A 25,715-nucleotide genomic window follows, 5' to 3' on the forward strand; every position below is an offset into this window, starting at 1 on the left:
GCTTCATTATTGTCTTACATTACAGTGTATATTATAAAGTAATGCTTATATGTGTTTTAAATAAATATTACTTATATGATTATATATCATTATGAGAATAATAATATATAATCATATAAATAAAAATATTATTTATATGATTATATATTATTATGATAATAATAATATATAATCATATAAATAAAAATATTATTTATATGATTATATATTATTATGATAATAATAAGTTACATTGGCAGGAAACATTGTGCACCGAGTTTTCTAGCCGGAGTGTTGTTACTTTGCCTTAACTTAAAGTATCTGAATACTTGTAATGTTTGACTGATTCATGGGACAGCTCATCCCTGATATGGGGTTCATCATCATCATCATCATCATCATCGTTCCCGTGACGCCGGCTGCTCCGCACCTTATCCGGCTCCTCCCCAGGAGCGTATTGTAAAGATGGCGTCCATCATGGAGGGGCCGCTTAGCAAGTGGACCAACGTTATGAAAGGTTGGCAGTACCGCTGGTTCGTGTTGGACTACAATGCCGGTTTACTGTCGTACTACACGGTACGTTCATTTCCTCCGTTGTTAAATTGTGAAATGGTCTGTGAAAGGGGACTGGACTGTAAGTGGACGCTGCTTATCAAATCAAAGTGGCAGAAAAGGCCTTGTGTTTGTCAGGAGTTGGGAGTCTCAGCTGGCACAGAAAAGGCGGGTCTCCGTGATGACGGACCCTCACGTTGGCCAATAGCAACGCTCCATGAATACCAACTGACCAATCAAATGACAGTGTTGTTTCTACACTTCCGCTAATGTTGTTAGCTAGCTGGCGAAGCTAAATCCTGATAAAACAACAGGCTCGCTGAAACGTTGTTTTGATTAGTTTACAAGATTTTGGTGAGAGGGAGTAGGGTTTATGAAAGTTGCCGACAAGACATGTGTGCATGGTAGTTTAGTATGAGTCCGACAGTGGTAGGTTTGCTAGCAGAAATAGCTCTGAAGACACCGCAGAAGGAGACAGAAGTGTTCACAGTCCAGGTGATTAATTCACTTTACTGTGAGGAGGACATGGAGACAATGTCGAGGGTGAACCAGAAACTGTCAGTCTTATTGGGAGATAAAAAAAAAAACTTAGTTAAGGTCGTTAAAACTGTGCACTCAACTTATGAAGTTTAATGATAGGTTTAATTTACCCTGTGTCGTTTTCAATAACTTTATTATCAAGAGAAGTAAACCAGAAAGCTGCTTTTGTCTCTCTCACGAAAACCTCACAAAGAGAGAAATGGTGCATTGAGCCAGAAGAACTGTCTTGCTGAAAAGAAGGTTATATTCTTCTGATAAATGTCTACAGATTCAGATGACTCAGGTCTGTTTCCTGTACCTGTTCAGGGACACAGCTCAGTACCTGAGTGTGATTTTATTATTTTATATTTTCACAATTTGTTGAGTGCATTCAAGAATAAATAGGTGTACTTTCTGATGTGTCAGAAAACATTCATTTAAACATTTTTATCACAAGCTATAATTTCCAGATTTGCAGCTCTACAATAATAGGAACAGTAATAGGAACAACCTGATGAGCAGGAACATTTACAGCCAGAGAAGACATTTACATTTCAAACACGGGCTGAAGATATGTGGACAAACCACTCAGAAATACACCAACACAGTTTATTGTCATTCGTATCAGATGTTGAAAAAGAAAGAAAGAAAATTCATCAACTGACTTCAGAGAAAAAGTAGCAAGAAACGAGAACATACTTGTAGTATGATACACTTTATTGTGCCCTTGGGGAAATTTGTCTTGGACTCAAGAGAACTGTATTAGTCTTTCAAATGTAGTGGAGTAACAATATTATGGTTAACACCCCCCCCCAAAAAAAAAAAAAAAAAAGTACAGATAATCAAACAATGTGCTTCAGTGCAGTACTCAAGTAAAATACTTTGTTACTGTCCACCACTGATTTGTTTAAAAGATACAGAAGATCTTGTTTATAAGATTTGTTTGGTGGTAGAATTATTTTTGTTAATGTTGACAAATAAAATTCCAACAACTGATTGTTGTATTTATCAGCAAACTACCAACCATCTGCTTGGTTTCAATGTCATAACTGTAAGAATTGCTTGTCTTTTCTCTTTTATTTGTGATAGTTGTTTGAATATCTTTGATAGAGAAAAACAAATTAATAAATGTCACATTTGTTTTTCAAAGTATTAATAATAAAAGCTTTTGTCTGATATTTTGTGGACAGAAAATACTAATAATAATAATAATCAACCATATGAAATTGTTTACTTTAACGGTCCTGATGTATGAGAAGACTGATTCTCAATTTGACATCCTAATGATCATGAAGCACACACGAGTAGGTAATGAAAGTGTTACGGTTATGTGCAAGTAATATGACTTCAGGCCTCTCCTCTGTTTCTATATTGTTGATGAAAGCACTGCTGCATTCAAATACTTAACAGGGGCAGAGACTCTCTGGCTACAGTTGGGTCAAATTGCCTGTAGATAAAAATAGACTAAGATCCTACAGGACAAACCTGACTGTTACTTTATATGCAGTTGTTCTTGGACATGAATTTGGGCTGTCACAATCTCTACAAAGTGACAAACACTTCTAACAATTTACTTCCTCTTTTTTTACATTCTTATCAGATCTGCATGACATCTAAAAGCCCTTTTGCACGGCAGACATTTTAACTTGTGATCATAGTTTTAAGAGCAAAGATGTTACTAACTCTGATTTCAGATGGTTTTGTCCAAATCAATTGTCTCATTAACCAAAGTGAAAATGTGACTGTAAGCCAGCTCACACAATAACATGATCCTGAAATAGCTAATGTGCTTCGGCCACTGTTCGTTGTATTTTCAAGAAAATCTTGCTGCTTTTTCTCCTCTGATATGTTGAAAGAACCATCCATTCATATCAATATATACACTTTTGAATCACTTCACCTGAACTGACCTGGCATACTAGTATACTAATCTCTGATGTTTGCTGTTTATTTCCAGTCAAAGGACAAGATGATGAGAGGATCCAGAAGAGGCTGTGTGCGACTCAGGGTAAGAATTTCATAATTGCCGACACTGCTTCTTTCAGTTATCTCATAAATGTGTTCAAGGTATTTCTGTCCAGAGTGCAGTCAAAAAAAAAATCCAGCGTAGGTGGGCTTTCTCATTGCAATTTCTCTGAAGTGTATAAGGCTGGTGTGGTGTCCTTTACACCGTTTTGTAAAATGATCATCAAATGTGAATCCTAAAGGGAAGGTTTGAAAGGTTTCATTAGTTTCCTGTTGCCATGTTCGCCTCTCTTTTGTCCCACTTTTCAAAGCTCTCTAAGTAAAGGCTCTGACAGCGTTTTGACTGTTGCTGAATGACCCCTAGATGGCAGCAGCTGCACTTATGTTGTGATGCTTCTCTTCTTACAAAGACAGAAAGGGATGATTCCTCATGCTAATAGGATCTTCAAAGGAGTGACCAAACATTGGTTTTGACAGACAGAATTAGTGCTTATATCTCCTGAATATCCTTTAGATAGGAACTGCTTGTTTTACCATGTCAAAGTTCAAAGTGTCTAAGTGGGATGGGGCCTTTCAGCTGTCCAGCTCCTTTTAACTGCTTCTATTGCTATCATGATTTCACTGACTTTAATCTTTTTGATGCATTAGATGTTTTTATTGTTATTTCAATTAATAGCTAATACCTACTCTAATCATTTTGGTCTGCTTTTTAATCTTCATTAATATTTCTCACATCTCCTTTTATAGTTTCTAGCCACGTTTGATTCTTTCTCTCTTTTAATTGATTTTTTAAAATCTTCTTTCTTCCTCGTTCTTCTTGGTCTCAACCTAAGTTGCCTGGGTTCCTGCGTTGCCAGAATTCTGATGATGTTTGGTTCTGGTGTTAATCTGGTTTTTGTTTGGGTTCTTTTGCTGATTGGGTTTAGTTGTTATTTGGGTGTCTCATCCGTGGGTTGCTTTATTGTTGTGGTGTTTTATTGTTGTTTGTGTCCACCCTAATGCTGTTAGTGACGCATACGGCGCTCATTTAATTAGTGAAATGGCTGAGCAGAAAATCATTTGGGTAAGTCTTCCCCTTATTTCTTACAGTAGCAGTGGTGAAAACGTATTTTTATGCCACCACAACTGTGGGAGGACAAAGGGCGCCGCAGAGAACCCTGAAAATGTGTATCACTAAAAGGAGGAAGTAAATCTCCTAAAACTACCTGAAAGAGGATCCAGTGACAAATGTGGAAAGGTAGTCATGAGTTTGAGGTGGAACAATGTGAAACCATGCATTGTGATACATCAGTCCATAGAAACAAAGCAAGAAGTTAAAACACCATCTCAGGGCACGGTCACACTGGCCATCTGTAACGTGCCGTACTCAAGCACGATTGGCACCCCGCTGCGCCATAGAGAAAAAGGGACGCGCAGTCGAGTCCGCGTCTGCACATCGGAGAACATCACAGAGAGCGTGACAGCTACTTTACTGACTTTGCGGCTTAATTTAAGGCATTTTTATTCGACACAGCCATAAATAAATAAATAAAAATAAATAGACGCGCGGCCGAGTTGGCATTTTCTTTATTAATACCTTTATTGAAATTATACAGTTTTGTTTTTTAGACTCAGATCAACACATGATAAAGAAAATACAAAAAGAGTCTGTTGATGATTCAAGAAATCAGCTTCTATCACGCACTAGTTTCTTTTAAGTCTGTATTTTAGAATAATCTCTGCTAAAAGTTTCAGTTCCACATAAAATAGCTTCCCACACTCTGCTGTCTGTGGTCCGTCTAAACAAGGCATGCATTGTCTTGTTTGGGTTAACAGTGTGGCACTAACCTGTCATGTAATGTTATACTGCATGTTTTTCTCAAGCCCTGCAGTGCAACTAAGTTTGCCCTATATCCCAAAGTGAAAAGTAAGATCTGTGAAGAAGAATGAACTAAGTGCATGAGTTGTTGTTTTTTGGTGACTGTGTGAAAGAAAGGTTGAACTTTTTTGAAGTATGAGTCCATACTTAATGCTCAGCAAAAAGCAACAACGTTCTTCAGAAAATCCTCGGCAGAGCAAAGCGAGCTCTGAGCTATATCAGCGTTAAAGATGCTGACTGGTTACAAACTGTCAAGGTAAGAGATCAAGGCAGGATATTATCTCACTCTACTTCACTGGATGCTATCACTATGTCAATAATTCAGTGGAAATAAACATTATCCAATCACAGAAGGAAATGACAACAGAGACACATGATCACAGTGATTTCTAATAAGTCTTTGAAACTGTGACCTCAAATCAGACCTTGGAGCATTTCATATGCAGCAGTAGATCTCTTTTTATATTCACTATATGTTGTATATCACTTTCCCTCTGGGACAAGTTGTATCAAGCACTGTTATTAGTATATTCTACAACAGTAACATATCATATTGAGTTTATTACTTAATTTAATAAGAATATTTTAATGGGTTAGTCATCTTTTTAAATAATTTATTTTACAACCTCCACATTTTTTACTCTTGGTGAGATATTCATCACTGCTGCTTACTAGTGTAGAAAATAAATCAGAAGTTTGCTTAAATTGAAAAGGTTTAAACGATTCATAACAATGTAAAAGGGCTCTGCCAGTCAGATCTCCTTTGTAGTGTTGAATTTACAAAGAGTTCAATCTCACTGAGAGTCTGAATATTTGATTATTTTTTAAATGAGAAGTTTCATTAAGGGTGGTAAATTGAAAAAAGTGGAAAATTCTTTTACTGGACTACAAAGTATGATGTGCTGTGTGACATATTTCATGCAGCTCCTGTAGTTGTTTCTTTATTACTTGCAGGTTTGTTGTATGAGTCACACGCCCTGTTTCTCTTGCTAGGAGCTAATGTCCCAGCTAGCCAGCAGGCCATTTCTCTGCGGTTCTCTTTCTCCCGTTTGCTGCGAGCTGCAGGTCCCTGGTGCCTTTTTCTCTCCACCCTTCACTGCCTCTCTCCTCCTTCTATCTCCCAAATCCCACCTCCTCCTCTCCCCTCCCTTTATCAATCCAATGTTCCAAAAGGCTGCTCTCTATGTGTGTGTGTGTGTGTGTATGAGAGAGAAACACGGATTGATTGTGTGAAAGACACACGACAAGGTAAGATTTAGCGTATTGAGGGGAGAGAGTATAGTGCTAAGATGGGAAACTCACAAAAAGAGAGAGCAGGAACATGTGGAAGGCACAAGGATAGAAATGGAAAGTGGAGTATGACGTGTCTCCCTCTCCTACTCTCTCCCTCTCTCCTTTTGCTCAGGGAGCTGTGATCGGCATCGATGACGAGGACGACAGCACATTCACCATCACTGTGGACCAGAAGACTTTTCATTTCCAAGGTAAGACGGGACCCTTCTAGTTTAGTCCTCTTCATTCTCCCTCTTCAACACTCGCTGTCTTTCTCTGCGATCCAATCCTGCTGTTCATTTGCTCTCTCTCTTTTTCTCCTTCTCTCTCTCTCTCTCTCTCGCTCCCTCAGACTCTTTCTCTCTCACCCCTCTTTCCCTCCCCACCTTTTAAAGACTTGGATCGGTCTCCTCTAATACCAGGAAACACATGCACATCCACACAATGTCAAAGCCTGTGGCTTGCATCTGAGCTTTTTCTCTGTTCCTGCAGAGCTCTGTGAAGTTGGACTGACAGATTCTTTTTTGTAGATAAATGCGCTTCGCTCCACTGTAAGCTACACAGATTCCTCTGGAACAGAAAGAACGAGAACAATTTTTTTTTTTGCCTCTTAGTCCACGATTCAGCCCAACTGGGGCTGAGGAGAAGGTTTGCTGCTTGTGTGTCTCTGCAGTCGAGCCTCTGGGAATAATGAGGGAATACTGCTGAGCTGGAAGCTGAGCTCAGGTCTCAGCCGCTTCTTCGACCTTCGCTACATCACCGCTGCTGCTGCTCACTTTTCTACAACCATTCACTTCATAGGGACAGGATTGGCTGCCAGCTACAGCATCGCCCCCCTCCCGCTCTGCCAACCCTTCCCTCTTTTTTGACAGGGAGCTGCCCAGTCCAGTGCACCGCAGAAACCTTTTTTTTTTTTTATGCTATCACACCACCAGGTCTTTAACTTACCTCCTCCACCTTTCCTTCATCTTTCTCGTTCCATTTGTCCATTTGTATCCACCCCACGTCAACCCTGAGTTCCCCCTTACACTCCCCCACTAGCCTCCCCTCCGTTCACCTCCTTTCTTGAGGGTCACCAGCCACAGTCCATGGGCTCCGTGCCCCTCACACCTCCTCCATGCCCTCTCCCATGTCTGTGTTCCGAAGCTGTATGCTGTGGTTCTACAAACGCAAGGGTAAGGCTAAAACCGTGCACGTCTCATGGTCCGCATGCATGCCAGTCCTGGGCAAAAAGGATCGCGACGAGGCGTTTGTTTGTTTGTCTTCTGGGATGTGCAGTTAGGGTGGAGCAGTTTGTTCTGTAGCACTCGAGTATATCTGTTTGTTATTGAGGTTCAAGGACAGTTCAGAATAAAGTCTGTCAGCTTAGAGGAAATGTTAAGGAGACAAATGCAGTGTCCTGAATCAGTTGCATGTTGTACAGATGAGGTTTGTTATATACATAACAATGTTTGTTGTTACTGGTGTTTTACCTGTTATTTACAGGTTTGGCTAAAATGTATGTGATGCTACTTATTTTATCCTTAAACATTTGTATAGAGCTGTTTTTGTCACTTAAAAAATAGCTTATTTGTCTAGGTCCTGATTTGTTCCTGGACTTTCTGTACCACAGTTAATCTTTGGCATCTGCTGCTTTGCCTAGATGTGCTTTAAGTGCATTGATTAGATCAGCGGTCAGTTTTAGATATTCTGTTGTTCATACTATTCTGAAACGATTCTACATCAGAGGTTTATTTTGTTGAAAATTATATTCAGCTTAAATTTGTCAACTTAAGAGCAACATTCAGAAATACTCATTCATGTGGTAATTTATGTAAGGAAGTGTAAACTTGTATTACAAAACAACATAAATACCTAACATGTTCTCAAATGTTGAGCATTAGTTAAGAAAACAAATTCATATTAGATCCAAACATTTCCTTCCCTATCGTGACCAAACTTTCCTGGTTAGCTAAATCTGCAGTAGTATTTCCTTTCAGAGGACATACGGAATTCTTGGGACTCCATTTTTGTGCATATGAACATACAAAGAAGTTTATCCTAAGGCACATCTACTCTCAAGGTTCCCTGGAAGATTTCATTACCATCTCATGTTTCACTATCACTGGAGGAATGGTCAGAAAATAATCTCGTAATGTGTGCTGAACACAGGATTGTGGACTAAGCAGCTGTTAGCTTGGATATCAAAGGATACACAGGATGTTGAGCAGGAGGAGATTTCTCTTATGCTGTAAAACGATCCTGGGACCAGCATGTCATCAGTCGGTCTCCCAGGATTTACATGTATGTATAAATATATATATAAGTGTTTTTAATGTGTTGGTTTTACATTTTGGTTGAGGGCAACCCGGCTCAAAGTTTGAATTGTAGTTCAGACCCGGCCACTGTGCTAGCCTGGAGTGCAGCTCTGTACAGTCTTTCTATTTAGAGGAGCATCTATTATTTATCAGACCCGTCCCCCGGCGGTGCATCAGAGTTGCCTGAGAGCCCTTTTGCCCCCCCCCCCCTCCCCGCCTCCTCTTTTCTACAGTAGATATCAATCTACTTCCTCTCTGTCAGGCCATCCTGACTGCCCATAGCATCAGTCTAGGATGAAAGAGCCTATGCATGCCGTCTGTGGTCCTACATCCCCTTGATATCACCTGCCTGTCTGTCCTCATCCTTTTTTTAATATCCCACCTTGGTCATCGTTGTACTCAAATATTTCATCAGCTTTTCTTTACCCGACAGACAGGAGGAGACAGAAGTAGGGAGGGATGAATAATTCACTGAGGCCTTTTGGAGGAAGAAGGACCAGCTTCATGGGGAGGGGCCACTGAGCATTTTGAAGAGGAAATCATCGCAAATGTGTACACGCTAACACACATGGGGGGAGGGGGGGTCTCTTGGTTTAATAAGCAACACTAGAGCTATCAGTTTAGTTAAAACTTTTTTTTCTGTTTGTCTGCACCTAGAGAGTAACACATTTGTCTTTCTTGTCTGTGATGATATCAAGTGATGCATTCTACAGACCTTTAGTTATACCTTTTAACTCCCAAACTTTGTTTGTGCTTTGTGCTGCATGTTCCTTTTGTTGAAAGATATATGGCTTTATTTACTATCTAATATGGATGTTGTATGAAGTGACAGGCTGCAAAATGATCAGAGTAACTTCCTTTTCAAAATCAAATTCAGTATTTACTTGGTGTTTACAAAATGCAAAAAACAAAGAGTTCAAAACGCAGCTGAAATTATAAAGATGTGTTGACAAATGTCCTACACAAATAATTTGACAAAGAGTTCTGGCACAGTTTTTTTTCTTCTTCTCCAGAATTTATAGAGAAGCAAATGGATCACTGCAATTCAGTGAGACGCTCCAGAACATAGACGTGTAATAGCTCTCAACACAAGGGTTTGTGATTTTGTCAAATGTTTTTTCAATAATACCTCAGCTTCTCTTTGGATGTATTTTTTCACATGATTGTGTATTTGTACTTTCAAGGTTGTAGTCTAGATCCTGCTAAAAGACACAATTTCATATATATCTTTAGGGTTATATTACTGAGGATGTCTGTATGTGTCATGGGTCTCCATTCAGTAGCTGCCAGGGTCCGTCTGTATTTATTAGAGACGTGTGTGTTTGGGTGGATCGGTTGGAGTTTATTGGTGTGAGGTGCAGTTCCTTCTCTTTGTGCTTGTTTTTCTTATAGCTTCCTGTGTCTCTCTGCTATCTTCAGCATAGAAGAATTGGAGATCACAGTGATATGGTTAAGTTGGGGTCTGTCTGCTTCCTGTGTTAGGACTCTTATTTAACAGCAGAGGCTGTGATGCACTCTTACAGGGTGAAAGTAAGGGTATCATATACCTCCTAGAGTTCTTTTTTTTTTTTTTTTTTCAAGTCAGGATTTTTTCAGTTTCAGATGAAAAAAATTAACTTGACTTGACGTGACTTTGAGACTTTGTCCCCTTTGTTCCCATATTAAAACTGCTGCAGTTTAACAAGCCCTTTGCACTCTTCCCCTGAATGGGACTTGAAGGTTTTATTTTATGTTTTCTACATTTTTTCCAGCATTTCTTTGTTTGTTTTGTTTTTTTAAATGTTCGAAGTAAATTAGAAAGAAAGGTGTTTTGACTGCATGTCAAAAAAATCAAGGAAATAATCTTTATTTCAATCTCCTGATAGAACAGTGAATTCAAACATGCATGTTTAACCCTTAAAGAGCATTTTGTTCTATGGGCTCCTTATGATAAAGTCATAGCACCATTGACTTAGTAACACACACTCATACCGGCTGTACTTCACTGTAGTTACAAAGTTGTAAACTGTACCCATGCTGATCGTCTGTTCTCCATTCCCTTTCAATTTGGCTTGACCCCCTCCCCCTTTCAACCACTAAAGGGGTCAAATAATTCACTGTTTGCTCAAATATGTAACTCTGGAGCTAAACAAAGGCGGTATCTGTCAGATGACAGCCACTGTCATGGCTTGTGGTGCATTGCCTCATGTGACTGGCTAACAGGTCAACATGATAGATTTGTTGACCTGCCTGTGAATTTAAATCATGGTTTACTCTTGAGCTGCAGGTTCAGCCAAAGATTGAACTTTGCAACCCAGTTTATACATTTACAGTATGTGTTTTGGTTACTCTCCCAGGTCATGAATAGAGCTAAATAATATTAGCCGCAGTAATCTGTTCCTCTGGAGAGTCTGTTTGGCTGAGGGGAAAGTGAGAGGGCAGTGAGGCGCTGTCTGAGTGGATTGGCCTGAGCCTCTTCTGCTTTTTAATGTCTTTAAAAGCTTTTCTGCTGTTGCGCTGCTCAGCCCCTGTGCTAGCACAGCCATTCATCTGCTCTGCTGTCTTGTTACCAGCTCTATGAAAAATGACTCTTGCACAGGATATAGTTTGCCAGCTAATTTGATGGCATATATCTTATTAAGTTTTTCTTTCACAGCTTTTAGAGCTATAGTGTTTTTGACTGAGGTCCACGTGCAAAGTTCAGCAGAAATAAACCATTCTTTATGCAAGAACATCATTTACATCCTTTTAAATATAATAATCTTTCTGTAAAACATCTATGAAAACCTGTGGGGACTTGTATACATGCTGCACCCCGACCAGACCTGCATTCATTCCTGTCCGTGTGTTGGGCGAGAACATAATACTGTATCTCTGTATGCCGTTGGCATTTAGAAGTATACAGTATGTGTGTGTACTGGCTGTGTCACAGTCTGTGTGTTGGGTCACTGTTTAATGTCACTGGCAGTCTGTTTGTTCTCTGTCTTTGTTCTTAAGGTGCAGCATTGCACAGCACCCTTTTCACACACAGTTACCAAAAAATTAATTTAAAAGAAGAAAGAGGAAAAGGAAACAGTGCTGCATCCCCGCACAGAGACATTTTTAACTGTTCACTTTAACAATAATCTTACAAATTAAATATGGATCCTGTATTCATTCTTCTAGTATTCTTCTATGTAGAGATTCGCACATGCTTGGGTTGAACATCAGTATCGGCCAGTATCAGCGTGGTTGACAGACATGGGCCCATGGGTAAATAATCAGTGGGACTGAAGAACCCTGAATTATTTTCATGTTCAAACAGAAAAGAAAAGGTCAGCAGTGTGGGAGTATTACTCTAAGAAAGATCTGCAATATGCAGTTAGTAAGGAATATCTCTGAGACGACTAATAAAATGTTGATACAGCCAATCACATAGTTCATTATTTGAAAACAGATTTACAAAGAAGAAATGAAAAATGCCAAAATCAGCTAACTATTATTTTAAAGATAAGTATAGGCCCTGTTTTAACAATGTGTTCATCTCTGATGTAAGGCCTCACTCTCATTTATTAGGCAATACAGCTCAGTACTACTTTTTATATTTATTACAACAGCCCTGTGTTACACATTTGTATTTCATAAAAAGCTAACATTCTTTAAGTTTATTTAGTGCTGTAGTTGTGCTAAATGTCAGCTACGTTTTAAGCTGCTGTTAAAGTACAGCTCTCAGACTTGCCCAAGGTCATATTCCATTTGACATTTTTACTAACATGTCTTACTTTCTCGCTGCTAATAATAAGAAGAATGGATTGACGATACTTGTGTTTATGGTACGCAAAGCTAAAATCAGGAGACAATTACCTAATTTTAACCAAGCTTTAGACACTTCAGTCATTTTCTGCAGCTTTCTGTTAATCCACTTTGCCAGGCAGCCGTCAGTCAGCAATTGACCCCTCCTGAAAGTTTCCCCCAATTGTATCACTTTGAACATTTAGCTCTCTCCCTGTCTGTATGCAAAGATAAGCAAACTAGCTGCTGAACAGATATATTAGTTTGGTATTTTATCATCTAATTCTTGTAAAAAGATATTCCTCAAAATGCATGAAGAGCTTCTGCTGTAAGAAATGTCTGGACATGTTTGACTTTGTGCTACCTTATTTTCACCCTACAAGTGCCCTTAATGCACCCATCTTATTCTGTCTTTATTTTCTGATTTGATTGTCTTATCTGTGCTTTTGGGCTCATCTTGTTGTCAGCTGTTTACAGATTATTGTCCTCCCTGATTTATGAAATGGTGTACTGAAAAAAAGCTTGCTTGTCGTATTTTTGAAGTTGCATATATAATGATGGTAGATATTTTCAGGCCTAAACATGAGGTTAAGCAGATTAAAGAATTACATTTGTTTCACAGAGTACACAGCATCCATTACTGTGTCCCCGGTACTCATGTCATCTCAGTGTTGTGTCTTGCTGCCATTAGTGTGTAACTAGAGTGTCACAGCTACTGATATTGTCTGCATGGAAAAAGTGGCTTACTGGGTGTGTCTGTGTGTATTTCTACCCTCAGCCCGAGATGCAGACGAGCGGGAGAAGTGGATCCACGCCTTAGAGGGAACTATCCTCCGTCACACCCTCCAACTAAGAGTATGTAAACAGACACTTTGTGTTTATATGTCGGTTTGTGAGCGTGTGTGTTTGTGTGTCTACATCTGTGTGTCCAATCCACCTTCTTGAGTGACAATAAAAAGTCGTTGTGCTGTAGGGCTTCTTTTTTTTTTGTCATCATTCATGGGGTTTTACTGTTTACTTTCTGCTGTCTTAAGTAAACGTGCTGGTATTTTTCATACCTGAGCTGTTCACTGGTGGAGATACAGTCTGAAAGTGGACAGGTGAGCTAATTTGGAAACTCTGAAGAGTAGAGAAATGCAACACAGCCATCAAAGCTTTCGTTGTGGGATCTTTATCACACCTCATGTTGCATGCATTTGGAAACGTAGTAAATCATGTGCTATATGTCACCTCAACACAATGCAAGGACTTACAGTTTGAGGGCCTCGTTTCTCAGGTCTTGTTCTTGTGTCCTGGTCTTCTCAGCTTGTTTTTGCACAGTAGAACAGTTGAGTCAGTGAAGAGTCTTGGCAGCATAAATAGAACAGTGACGTTCATGCCAACATAAATTGAGGATGTTATGGCAACATGTGGCTGATTTGAACTGGTGTCAGATCCAGGGAATTTATTTTGGATAAACAGCTATCTCGTTGGTTTACTGCTGACTTCTTGTCAGCCTGTTTTTCACCTTTACATTTCTAATTTCTTATGAGTATTTTAGACTCTTGGCTCCGTTTTGCTTGTGCTTGTCCTGCCCTGTTGTTTTCTCTCTAGCCAATCTTATTTCCTGCTCTCAACCCCTAAAGCAAACCTTCCTCCTTTTTACCCTCCTATCCTCCACATCCAGTTCCTTCCACCCATCTCCTCCTCCTTTTTCAACCTCATGACCAACATTCTGATATGCTCTCCCTCCCTCCCTCCCACCTTCTTCCTGACTCCCTCCCTCCCCCTGTGGCAAATCCTTGTGACGTGCTACGTCTGCCTGCACACATACACTCACACACACTCTTGCAGTGTTAGCGCCCTGCTGTCGTAGCATCATGTGACCCAGCAGTGACAAATCCGAGACCTGCTTGCTTGATCAACCAAACATCTGCCTCTGCAGCCTGAGCCAATCAGAGTGGCTGTTAATGTGTGTCCCTGTCAGCACTTGCTGCTGCTTTGTGTGTTTTCTCTTCTGCCTGCGTGAGAGGAAGTGTGCCTTTCCTGCCAGGGGAGGGTCTTGGATTAACTCAGCCCTGTCTGCTTTCATACCAAACGCTCAGCTGCTGCCGAAGGATATACTGTAGCCACACTGGCTGCAAAGCTAACTCACAGACTGGAGGCTGCTGTAGTTTATATTGGCCAACTGCAGTAGCAACTAAGCGGAGGAGATTGTTTTCAGTTTCTGTGTGAAAGAGCCAGCGAAAGGGAGGAGGGAGGAGGAACGTTAACTTAACCAAAGCCACTAGTTTGTGTCTTTTGGGAGATAAAGACATAATTACGGAGAGAAAAGGAGAAAACGGTCTTGTGTCAGGTTACATACATGGCCTGATGGGAGAGATATACAAGGTTTAACGCAGCATGTCCATTGGAGCGAGGCACCCTGTAAGTAAACACTCAAAATCTCTTTGACACACACACACACACACAAACGCCACTGCACCACAGCAAGGAGAACTTATACGGCTGCAGTGCGCTGCTGGGGCAGCAGCATTTTAAAGTGGGACACACTGCGTGGAAAGACAAATAGAAACAGGGGAAGGGGGAGCGTGAGAGGGCAGTGTTTGTAGAGTCTAGGGTGGTGGGGTCGGTTTGTAAGCATTTATGTGTGAGACTTTGCAGGCTGCCCTTAAAATATTCTCACAATGTCACAGTTACACACATAGGGACACATGGTCTGCTTGAATGAGTCGGAGAGAAGGCGCAGAGGCTTGGGGAATATTTTAGGAGCACAGATGAAGTGAGGAGAACAGTGACACGGTGGCACACTGGCTTCTTATAAACCAACACCCTCTTCTGACTTTCTGTTTCCAAACTTTGTCTGAAGTGTGTTGACAAAACACGAGCGAGTGTTCACAAGGTAGTAATTGGAGCTCTGTCTTATTTTACAACCCTGTTTTGTTCTTAACATGTCAGCTTCATTTTCCTGCTCAAATGTTTCTTCTGAAGTTTCCTGTATAGGCCTACAATGCAAACATGGCTGATAAAAACATATAGAATAACCTGTGCGAGACAAATGCAGTGGAAGATACACCATGTTGTAAACATAAACTCTTTTGATAAGTATATAACTTTGTAATCGTGACTTTTTAGTGGTGTTACAAAGATCTGTGTGGGTGTTGTATTCCGTTTTTGAAAAGGTCTTTGTGTTATTTTGTAAATTCTATTATGTAAGATTGGTAAGGTCAATAAGTTAAACACCACTTTACCCAGAGTTTGAATGGCATAACTTTACTGAGTCCAAAATCCATAATTACGTTAACACTTGTAAGTTTGGATTGTTTTGTTTTGTTGTCAGCTTCAAGTGAAAAAGATCCAATTCATCCAGCATGATATGATTGTCCATTGTTTAGACTGGGGAGTTTTCTCACACTGGAGTGTAAAAACACTGAGACAGGACACAGACATGCACTTTTTTCTCAATCAGAATGTTTGATTAGATTTTCGCTCAGGCCCTCACCTGGCCAGCTATATCCTGTAGTCATGCCTCTATTGGAAGAACCTTTGATCCTCTTGAGGAAGTTTGGCCAGTTAACTACAGACTGCTATGCTCACTCAGACTTTGTTCTCTATAAAGCTTGTATGGTTTTGCTGTTTAATGGCTTTTCTTCACATTCCTGTGAGGTCGTCTGTATCAACTAGAAAAGCTTCCACAGAGTCAGGAGGACTCCGCAGGGATATGAGACGCAGGATATCCAAAGCAGCCAAATCCCCCAAAACGGTTTGATTAGAGCTTGATCTGCTAACAAGACTCCACTTTGATTCTTACAGATGTTTTCAGATTAACTCATCTCAATGCTTTTTCTCGTTGGAGATGTTGCTCTGGGATTTTTCAGGCTGTGTTAAAAAGAAATCTTGTGGTGGTCATCTTAAAAATTATTCTGACTTAATTGAGAGGAGTTTTTGTGATGTGTTGAGTGTTCTCAACATAGGCTACATATTATGATTAGTATATTTTTTGAAGGATGTTCTTGTCTGTACATTTATATGCTCCTGTCTCCTGATTTTGGTGTGTCACAGCAAAACTGTGACACTGAATTGTCCTCAATTTGGTGAGCTCAGGCAAATAGAAACAGATGCATGTCTGTCCTTTCAGTCCTCGGGTAATTACCTTTTAATGGACATTATGTAATGAGACACATTATGACATTATGTCTGTGCCTGAGTTTCCTTATGTGTGTGAAGTCTGCCTTTCTGATGCTGATGGGGCTAGTACGGTGAGCTAATTAACAAACAATGAATTTAAGTGCACCACAACCCATTGACACACTTGCATATTTAACAGTAACTTAACTTCCTCCAGACCTGAGTTGCTTGATTCAGTTTTGTTGAAGCCTGAAATTCACAGTCAGACAGACAGACCTGCAGGCCTTTCATGTCGGCTAGCCTTTAAACAATTGTATTCAGATCTCTCCCAGCACAGTACACTGCTGGAAGATTCTCCTGCACTGTTGATGTTTCTGTCGCCCATTTTGTGTTACAGTTTACAAAGCTTACCTGGCCATGAGGAGACCATGACGGGTTCTTTTTTTTATGAAGGGATAATATGCGAATACATGTTTAATATTATTGGTAGTGGCTGTGTTTTTACTTTGAATATGCAAATCTTGCATGGTATTTGATTTTGGTATAGGGCTGCACTCATCTTCTGCTGTGTTTGATTCTTTATTTGCAGGAGGCTGAGACAGGATTTGTCCCCAGTGTTCAAGACTTTGATAAGAAGTTAGCGGAAGCTGACGCCTACCTACAGATTCTGATTGACCAGTTAAAGGTAGGACTCGATGGGGCATAACCTATACAACATCATACCTGGAGTTTCTGTACACTTTGAGTATATTTAAGAAATGTAGGACATCTGCCACTCACTTTTATGTATTCAGCTAAAATCAAAGGGTACTAAAGATCATTTGAAAGGATATCCAAACAGATGAGGTAATTTGTTAAAACTATGTCTTTTAGTTGGCCCTAAGTTTGTAAGTTTATTTAATACAAGGCATGACTTGCATTTTTGCCCTTACCTTTCCCTTATTATTCTCTTCTTTTTCCTTGCTGATCACTTCCCCTCTTTGAAAGCAGAAGTGATCAGAATTAAGATTTCTGGTAGAATGGTGATTAAGCAGAAAACCACATAGTTAATGAAGCAGAAGCATTCTGTCTCAGGCAGAAAATCTAAATGGAAACACTGCAAGTGTCCTCCCTGTCCCCTGTGTCCTGGTGACAAACTCAAACTGCCACCTCATTATTTTGAACCACATCATCTGAACTGAGTCACCTTCTGAACATATATCAACTCTCTTCTCCCCTTTTCTCATGCCTTCTTCTCGCTCGCTCACAGCTGTTTGATGAGAAGATCAAGGACTGCAAAGAGGATGAATCACGCCGAGTGAGTACCAGCAGTGCTGCTCTGTCCCTGTGTTTCAGCTCTCTGGTCGCCTGTTCTTAATGCCATTAGAGCCGAGGCTAACAGCAGGCGAGGAAGGCTGACACAGGCAGTGGAGCAAAAATGATACCTGTCAGCTGGTGCAGATTTGTGATGTGTTGTTGTTTAGACTTAAGCCATCTTCCAATAAAAAATGTAAACATTAGATAAAAAATGTTCTCAGCAAAGATGTTGTCTCTCTTTGAAAATCTAGTAAAAGGGTTTCATATCATATAGTACGGTGGTACTCAGCCTTGTTAGACTTAAGAGCCACATTGACCAAAAAAGAGCCACAAACAAAAAACCTCTTTCTTTCCTAAAATGTCGGTGGGAAACACAGTGACATGACTTAAAAAGAATCATTTCTGCTGACAATGTTTCCCTTTTTTAAATGATTACTTTTGATTATTATTTTTCTTTTCCCAAATAGGACCTAAAAGAGCCACAACTAGTCCCAAATGTGGCTCAAGAGCCTCAGGTTGAGTATCACTGATATAGTATCATATTCACTGTGACAGTGTCTGTAAAGTTTGACCTTTTGTTCAGCCATGCAACAAACTAACTGACAGACCTCTGAGCTGAACTAATGACAACTGTATATTCACAAATGATATGTGCTAAATATTTTCTTTCCTCATAATAATCTTCCAGAGCATATGTTGTCTCTTCAGATGTCTTGTGTTATCCAATCAATTCTCTCGAACCCAAAGATACTTGACTTCATTCAAGTAAAACATAACAAATCCACAAAAGGTCACATTTGAGAGTTCCTGGTCACAAGCTGTAACCAGGAACGTTTTGAGTGCAGTGATTCATCAAAGAATAGATCACAGCTATAGATCTTTATTGATTTGAGTTTGACGCAAGAGTTGTCCTACTTTCATAGTTTTTTTAAAAACATTTGTCATACCCTTCACTCCCATATACCAGGTTTATTTTGGTAAGGCATACTTGAACCTGAAACTGAACTGTGGGTACAACTGGTACTGTGTGTTTTTACCAGAAGCTGTGTGATTCACTTCCTCCCTGAGAATGTTGCTCTTTGGTCACTCTGACTTGTTTGTCGCTGATCTCTGCAGTGTAACAAATAGTCCTGTAGATTTCCAAAGAAAAACACAGCTGTTACTGTTATTGAAACATCGTCACCTTGATGTTTTCTACCAGCTGTTCTTTGTTTGCTGTTAAACCGGTTGCATCAGCACTTCTGCTTCTGAACTTCTTATTTGTAACTTTTTTATTTAACGCCCCGTTTTCCTTTTCTTTTCTACAGAAGATTGAAAATTTGAAAGAGACGACTTGTGTAAGTGTGAAATTAACACATTTTCTTTATGTATTTGGTTTTTTAAGTAATTTCCTTGTAATTAAATTCTATTTCTTTCTTTGTCTTTCAGAGCATGGTAGAGTCCATTAAGCACTGTATTGTACTGCTGCAAATCGCCAAGGTAAACACAATGTTAGCATATGTTATGATTAACCTCTGTAGTTTGTTTCTCCCACTTCATCATAATCACTGTTCTTGTGAGACCATGTTGCTGTGTGCACTGTGTGTTGCCCTGTGTGTGTCTCTGGGGTAGTTCCCTGCTTACACTTGCTATTTGGGTCGGTGGTTGATGAGGGTGTTGCCCAGTAATCATTTCATCACATGTTCCATTCTGCTTCAAGGGAAGTGTAGCAACTGTTTCTGCTTCATTCGGTTGTGAGGTGGAATGTGTTCAACTCTGAACTCTTACATTCATAAAAAAGATTTAAGGAAACACTTAAATGACTTTATAGTAGTGTGATCCTGGCCTTCTTTGACCATGTGATGAAAGGATTACTGCGTGTGGCCAAAGTCATGAATATTTTGAACTCCATGTGATGAGAGGGAAGGATCTCATTGCTCTCTATGCCACAGATGCTCAGGATGCTTTATGAAATGATTCATCAACCCTCCTACAAAAGTAGTCTAACATTGTCTTTTCAAAATTTTAAGGACCAAAGTAACGAACAGCAACACGCAAACGGACTTATAGTAAGTTTGACGTTCTCCGTCCATGACAGAAATTGAAATCAAAACAACTGCTAACTTTCTCTTCTTGCTTAATTTACTCTCCACTGTAGAAAACCATTAATATCAGATCTGTTTAGTGCATGCCCTCTAGATTGGAAATAAACTCTATCTCAAGCTGTTTTCCTTATTTCTGCCAACACTTTCCTGAGATTATTATAGCTGGTGTCTTCTGAGAATTCATTCTTTAGAAACAGTTGGGAATTATTCTTTCCTTCATCAGGTTGTAAATGACAGTATGTGAGTCTGCAAACTTTTGAAACGTACTCATTTTGTGGGGCTGCAACTATTTCAATTGTTGATTAATCTGCCAATTGTTTTTCAATTGATGGATGAGATGCTTGATCTGTAAAACGACAGAAATTTATAAAATGAGATAAGATATGAAATGAAATAGATTAGGGTTTTTTCCCCAAACCCCCCAAATTGACATTCTTAATCGTATGATTTCAGTTTTGCTGTCAGAAAAGATAAAAGAATCCAGAAATAATTCAAATTTGGAATCAGAGAAATTAAGTTTTTCTTGGACTCAAAATAATCAATTCATCAATTGTAGAAAATAAATTGTTGCAGCTCTACATTGATGCAGAATTGGGTGCAAATGTTGATTATGTATTTATTTGCATGCCTGAATATGAGAGACTGTTGCACTTCACTTCACACTCAATAGTTAGAGCCAACTAATTCACCATTGATTTGTCTTGTACACACACTGCCTGCTTATTGAACCGTAGAAGTTCAATAGCTGAGGAGCCTTTGGGTGGCCCTGCAGGTGTACCGTCTTTATGTGAAGAACCACACCAGGAGCTTTGCATGTTTTATCTACAAATCACACCAACGACAAGTCTTTTTCCAAAGCCTACCATACACATTTTTAGGTTGACCTGACTTCTAGCAAGTTGTTTCACACAGTATGACAATTGGCATTGCAATGCAATCTGTCAAAAATTTACAATACAATATTGTGAAATATATATTCCCTGAACCTTGATTGTTTACATATCACAATAAACAAAATGTAAAAAGAAGGTTTTTACACCAAAGTAATGCAAAGGTTATGGCTGGAGGAAATTGTTTTGATATCTTAGACCTACACAGATCTGAACCGAGCGTGTAAACAAAAGGTGAAAATCTAGAAACTTGATGTGTGCTTTTGGAAAGTGGTTGGTAATGTGATGTACGGTAAAACACTTTATAGGGAATGGACTAACACATAGAAGAAGTAGAATCTCATAGAGGACACACTCTTCATAGGCCTGTACTGCCCTTATAGCTGACTTAATCTCACAATCATTAAGTACTGCATCAAGTAGTATTAATAGCACAAATAAGCTCTTCCACACATCTAACGCACATGTTTCTATATGCCATAAGCTGTATGCTAAAGTAGTATTTGCAGCCTTAGAACATTATGAAAATGTCAGTCACGTTGTCCATTTGTCCATAATGTGGAGCGAATGATAAATGCACTGTAGACCTGTGTAAAGAGTAGCATGTTTGATTGATCCGGTCAAGTACTGCAGCACTAAGGGAGTCGCAGCTAAGTGCAGGAATCATTTACAACGAGGAGCACAACAGGAGCCATTTCAGTATTTATCTGTGGGTGCTATGATTGGTTGAGGATTGCTCTGCATCTTGAGCATCTTCTGCATTGATATAAGAGTCCACAAAATAATATACTGATGATGACACAGCACTTTAAGCCGTCACTCGGCACATCACAAGAACTCCTCTCCTTTGACTGCTTTAGGATTCAGCTTTGGTTTGCGAGGCCACACACTGGTCCTACAATGACAGAACAAAATGTCTATAATTGGCTATAATTAGTAGCCATCGTCTTACTTTCATAGAGGCACATGGACTTGGGAAACATTGAGTATTGTGGAGATAGAAATGAATGAGTGGAGGAATGAAGCCTTACAATAACAAAAAAAAACAATAACAGCAACATCGACACGTGTATGAGCAGGGCGACAAATTAAGCTGAGATATCTGACTAAGCTTGTTTACATGATATTGGTTTTGTTTTTTGGTTACAAAAAGGGGGGGGGGGGGGGGAGTAATGTAACAGTGGAAGGAAAAAATTCCAGTTCAGAAAAACGAGATTCCCTCTGCATTCAGTAACTTTTATCTAACATACTCAGTGTTACATTCTGCATTTGTGAAGGTCTGTTGTTTGCTTATTGTTATTCTCGTCCAACTGGCCCTCTATCATACTCCTGTGTTTTCACCCATGCAGACTTGTGTCTGGCCATATATTAACTCACTGTGACTGTTGCTGTTAGTCTCACATGAATTCATTATAACTTGCTAAGAGAAAAGAATAAGCTGTAAGAATCACAGACAACAGGTCAAGTTTCAGTTATAGGTTACAAATAAAATCGATTCGATCTAATTTCAGTGCAACCAAGGGCCCCGAGGTTAGTTGTTGTTGAATATAGGTCGATACAGTTTTGCTCTAGCTCATGTTGTTAGTGGTGTTCCTGTCTGTTGGTGGTCCTGTCAGTGATGCCAGTGACCCCATTTCCACAAGCTATCATGTTAATTTGTACATGTGCTCATTGTGGTGTGTTGTGTATGATGGATGCTCTGAGGAAGACAACACCTGCAGATGACACAGCCCCAGCAGGTTATAACCACGGGGAAATCAAGGGCGAGAGAGTTAAAACATGTTACAGATTTAGTCTGCAGCCCAGTGGAATTAATTAACTCCCCTATAGACGGGGAGGTTGCTTGGAGTTCAGGAGGAGCTGTTATTTATTGTGTTAGGTTTCTGCTCGTGTTGTTGGTTTCATTTTGATTTGATAAGGGTAAACCTGGAAACTCCGCTCTTTAGCCTCACACTCAAACAGAATGGAGAGAAATTGATCTCTTGAGGCCAGGTGGCGAATATTTGATTTCACTGTTCTTGTTGTCGAGTAGGTTAACCATTCAGCTGATATGAAACCTGCATACATGCTCTGAGGTTGGTACCCAACGTCAACTCAATTCTGATGTGCACGTTAAAGGAAATGGTGTCTCATTGTGGTCGGCGTGTGCCTGTATTTGCTTTTAGATGTGGACTGATCAAATAAGCTACCTGTCTTCTACCTGGAAGTTCAAAAAATAACATGGGGATATTTTTTGGTATGGCAATAAAAAATATATAGTTCAAGTCTAGGTCTGAACTGTGTATAGCATTTTTCAATTTTAAGGTTTACTGTGTGTTACAAAAAACACTTTAGATAAGCAAAGCAGGCAGTGTCGTGGGTGTGTTCTAGTTGGAACCATTGTGTGATATCACTTAAAGAGAGCTGTTTTTGATGTTGATATTAGTTGTTGTGTTTTGTTTGTTTCCCCCAGAGCACCATTAACCCAGTGGATGGGATCTACCAGCCCCCTCTGGACACTCCTGTAGACAACACCACGATGCCAACACAGACCACACTACCCACAGGTTCTAGAAGTTTGCCTTTTTTTTTTCTTTTTTTTTTTACATTTCTTATATTTATTTAAATGTGCGGCTCCATGTACTTGATTTACACATCTGCGTGGAGACTAACATCATCATTCTGGGAGGTTGACAACAGCTCCCCCTGCTGGTCACACTTGAACTCCTCCAGCTGACAGATCTGCAAAAAAGTTGATTAAGATGAAACGCAAAGAAAAGTTTAGTCGGGAAGCCCTTTAAACAAATCTCTAACAACATCAACTTAGATAATAAAAATCAATATATCTTTGCACAACAACAATTTTAAATTCTGATGTTTCAGTTTTATATTGAAGGCAGTGGGAAGTAAACTAATTAAGTTCTATTTTGGTATTGTTCATGGTAAAAAAAAAAAAAAAAAAAGTTATTTCAGAGTTTTAAGTGAATGGATGCAGGATAAGTTCCTGAGTGTTGACATTTAACAGCAAAGTCCTTTTAAATGCTATTTATTATGATTCTTACATATATATATTAGATTTCATCTTATTTTTTACACATTATTTATTGAGATAGTGTTGACGCCGATCTCGGTTCTAATGTTAAAAGTAATTTCAGTCAGCAAACAATTGATTAAATTTAACACCATCACTCAGATCTGACTTAATTTTTGAGCTATTTTGGCCAGAAGACTGTGACTAGACAGTTTAAAAATGCTGCGGAAATGAACCATGCAAAGTAGGCCATTCTAATTTGGGTGTCTTCATACACTGTGTAATCCCCTTCACAGATGAAGCCTCTGTCTGTGGCGTCTACATATTCTCTCATCCTTCTTTAATTTCGGGCTGTGGAGTAGCTTTATGGTGAATTGGCTTAATTTTGGGGTTGTCTGTGCTGACTCGTGTGCTTTTATTCTGTGTAAAGACGCTTCTCAGGTGTGTAAATCAGACCAACGGCCTTCAACGTTATCTGTCGGTCCCGTCATCACAGTGATGGGCAGTCTGCAGACCCCAACTCCTAACAGCACAGGTGAGAGTTCATTCCACACATGCAGCCGATGAGCCAAATCTGTACAACTACAAGGACTAACATAAATTAACTGATGTGAATCACACATTTCTCTATTGATTGAAAGGGAAAAAAAATAATATAAGGAGCTAAGAAAAGTTATTTTTCTAGTTTGGGGACTTGGTGCACTTCCGGAGTTGCATATTTTACTGTAGTAAGAAAAGAAGAAAAAAAAACTCATAGTTCATTTAGTTGTGGTCCTGGTCCTGGGTCATGTGATCTTCATTACTAGAAGAAGTTTTCATGGAAGCATTTCAAGGAGTTGGCTTTCATTTAAGGGTTCAGAGTTTAATAATTACCACTGAAACAGTATCATGAAGAAAATAAATCATCCCCATGCTTTATTAAAACCTGTTCTGGTGTATTTGATTATATCAGATCATCTTAACCTTAATGAAAAGGCCTTTTTTTTTATATCTACTACTGATTTAAAGAACCAAGAATGAGCTTAAAATGTTATTTTGTCTTAATCTTATGAAGTATTTTTCAACGTTATAGGTTGCACAGTAGTTGTTAATTCTATTAGTTTAAAAGCTAATATATTAACAATTCAACTACAGGAGTAAAAGTAATGATGTTATAAATTATTACTGCTTTCCTCCACACTGAGAGGTGCTTCCAGGAACATAAAGTAAATAATAAGCAAGTGAAGGCAGAGGAACATGCCTGTTTGTCTTCTGTGCTGAGGCAGCAGTCTAAAAACGCTGTGCTGTGCACTAAAGAAGCTGCTGCATGCTTGAGTGTACTGTCAATATACTCAGCAGAGGAGTCCGTCCCTATGTTACTGACAGATTGATGCAACTTTACACAACCTACTGGACTGCTTAGAGAAATTAATGCTCAAGCTGAGCTACACTATGTTGATTTGACCATGATTTGTGTACGGCACAAATGAAGAAGCTGACTAAAGAGATCCACAAAGTTAAAAGGATAACACTTCAACGGATCCCTCACATGACAAACTTTTTTTTTTTCTCTCCCTGTCAGGGAGTGGCCCGTCAGGCCCCAGCAGTGGCGTCGCCTCCCCAGCTCACATGCCCCTCCCATTGCACTCGGTGCCAGATTTCTCTTATTCTTCCAGTGAGGATGAGTTCTACGATGCGGATGAGTTCTACCAGAGTAGCATGTCCCCCAAACACTGCTTAGAGTAAGTAAAGAATTGCTCTGCCTCCCTTCAACACTGCACTCAGGGAATATAATTCTTCAGAGGCTGAAGGCAGCACTGTAATAATAACACTTAGTAGCTCAGGTGGGAAGAGCAAATATAAATCAAGCTGCCAAGGCGGCATCATTCCTTCTCATTCTTTACCAACTTATCTCTCCTGCTTCCTGCCTCCTTCTCTCTCCCTCTATCTGCCCTCAGTCCTTCAGGGCCTCCAGCTGCCTCGTCCCTCACTAATGCAGAAACGGCTTTGAAACGACCAGACACCACAGAGTCCCTTAACTCGTCCATGTCCAACGGCACAACTGATGCAGGTAAAAAAAGGGAAACAACACAACACACACACACAAATATATTGCAACTATTTTTTCAACTTTTGAACAGGACAGGGTAATTATTT

General features: G+C 39.6%; 1 protein-coding gene across 5 annotated transcripts in view; it reads left to right on the forward strand.

Annotated features, from left to right (window-relative positions):
- The first annotated feature begins 410 nt into the window (after positions 1 to 410).
- The window catches only part of osbpl9 (oxysterol binding protein-like 9), a 36,397-nt gene continuing 11,092 nt past the window's right edge, over positions 411 to 25,715 (forward strand). The window contains exons 1-13 of one of the 5 annotated variants that reach the window (XM_020631800.3): positions 411 to 555; positions 3,008 to 3,058; positions 6,279 to 6,357; positions 12,971 to 13,047; positions 16,889 to 16,984; positions 17,549 to 17,596; positions 18,903 to 18,932; positions 19,024 to 19,074; positions 19,605 to 19,643; positions 23,022 to 23,115; positions 24,010 to 24,114; positions 25,141 to 25,300; positions 25,517 to 25,629. In XM_020631800.3, coding sequence (XP_020487456.2) covers positions 445 to 555; positions 3,008 to 3,058; positions 6,279 to 6,357; positions 12,971 to 13,047; positions 16,889 to 16,984; positions 17,549 to 17,596; positions 18,903 to 18,932; positions 19,024 to 19,074; positions 19,605 to 19,643; positions 23,022 to 23,115; positions 24,010 to 24,114; positions 25,141 to 25,300; positions 25,517 to 25,629 — 1,054 coding nt within the window. In that variant the 5' untranslated portion in view covers positions 411 to 444. Of the gene's footprint in view, positions 556 to 3,007; positions 3,059 to 6,278; positions 6,358 to 7,247; positions 7,321 to 12,970; positions 13,048 to 14,183; positions 14,599 to 15,775; positions 15,935 to 16,888; positions 16,985 to 17,548; positions 17,597 to 18,902; positions 18,933 to 19,023; positions 19,075 to 19,604; positions 19,644 to 23,021; positions 23,116 to 24,009; positions 24,115 to 25,140; positions 25,301 to 25,516; positions 25,630 to 25,715 lie in introns of those variants that run through there. The other 4 variants (XM_020631801.3, XM_065956016.1, XM_020631803.3 and 1 more) reach the window with 4 other exon arrangements.

The sequence above is a fragment of the Labrus bergylta genome, chromosome 6 (assembly GCF_963930695.1).
Source record: "Labrus bergylta chromosome 6, fLabBer1.1, whole genome shotgun sequence".
Taxonomy (NCBI): domain Eukaryota; kingdom Metazoa; phylum Chordata; class Actinopteri; order Labriformes; family Labridae; genus Labrus; species Labrus bergylta.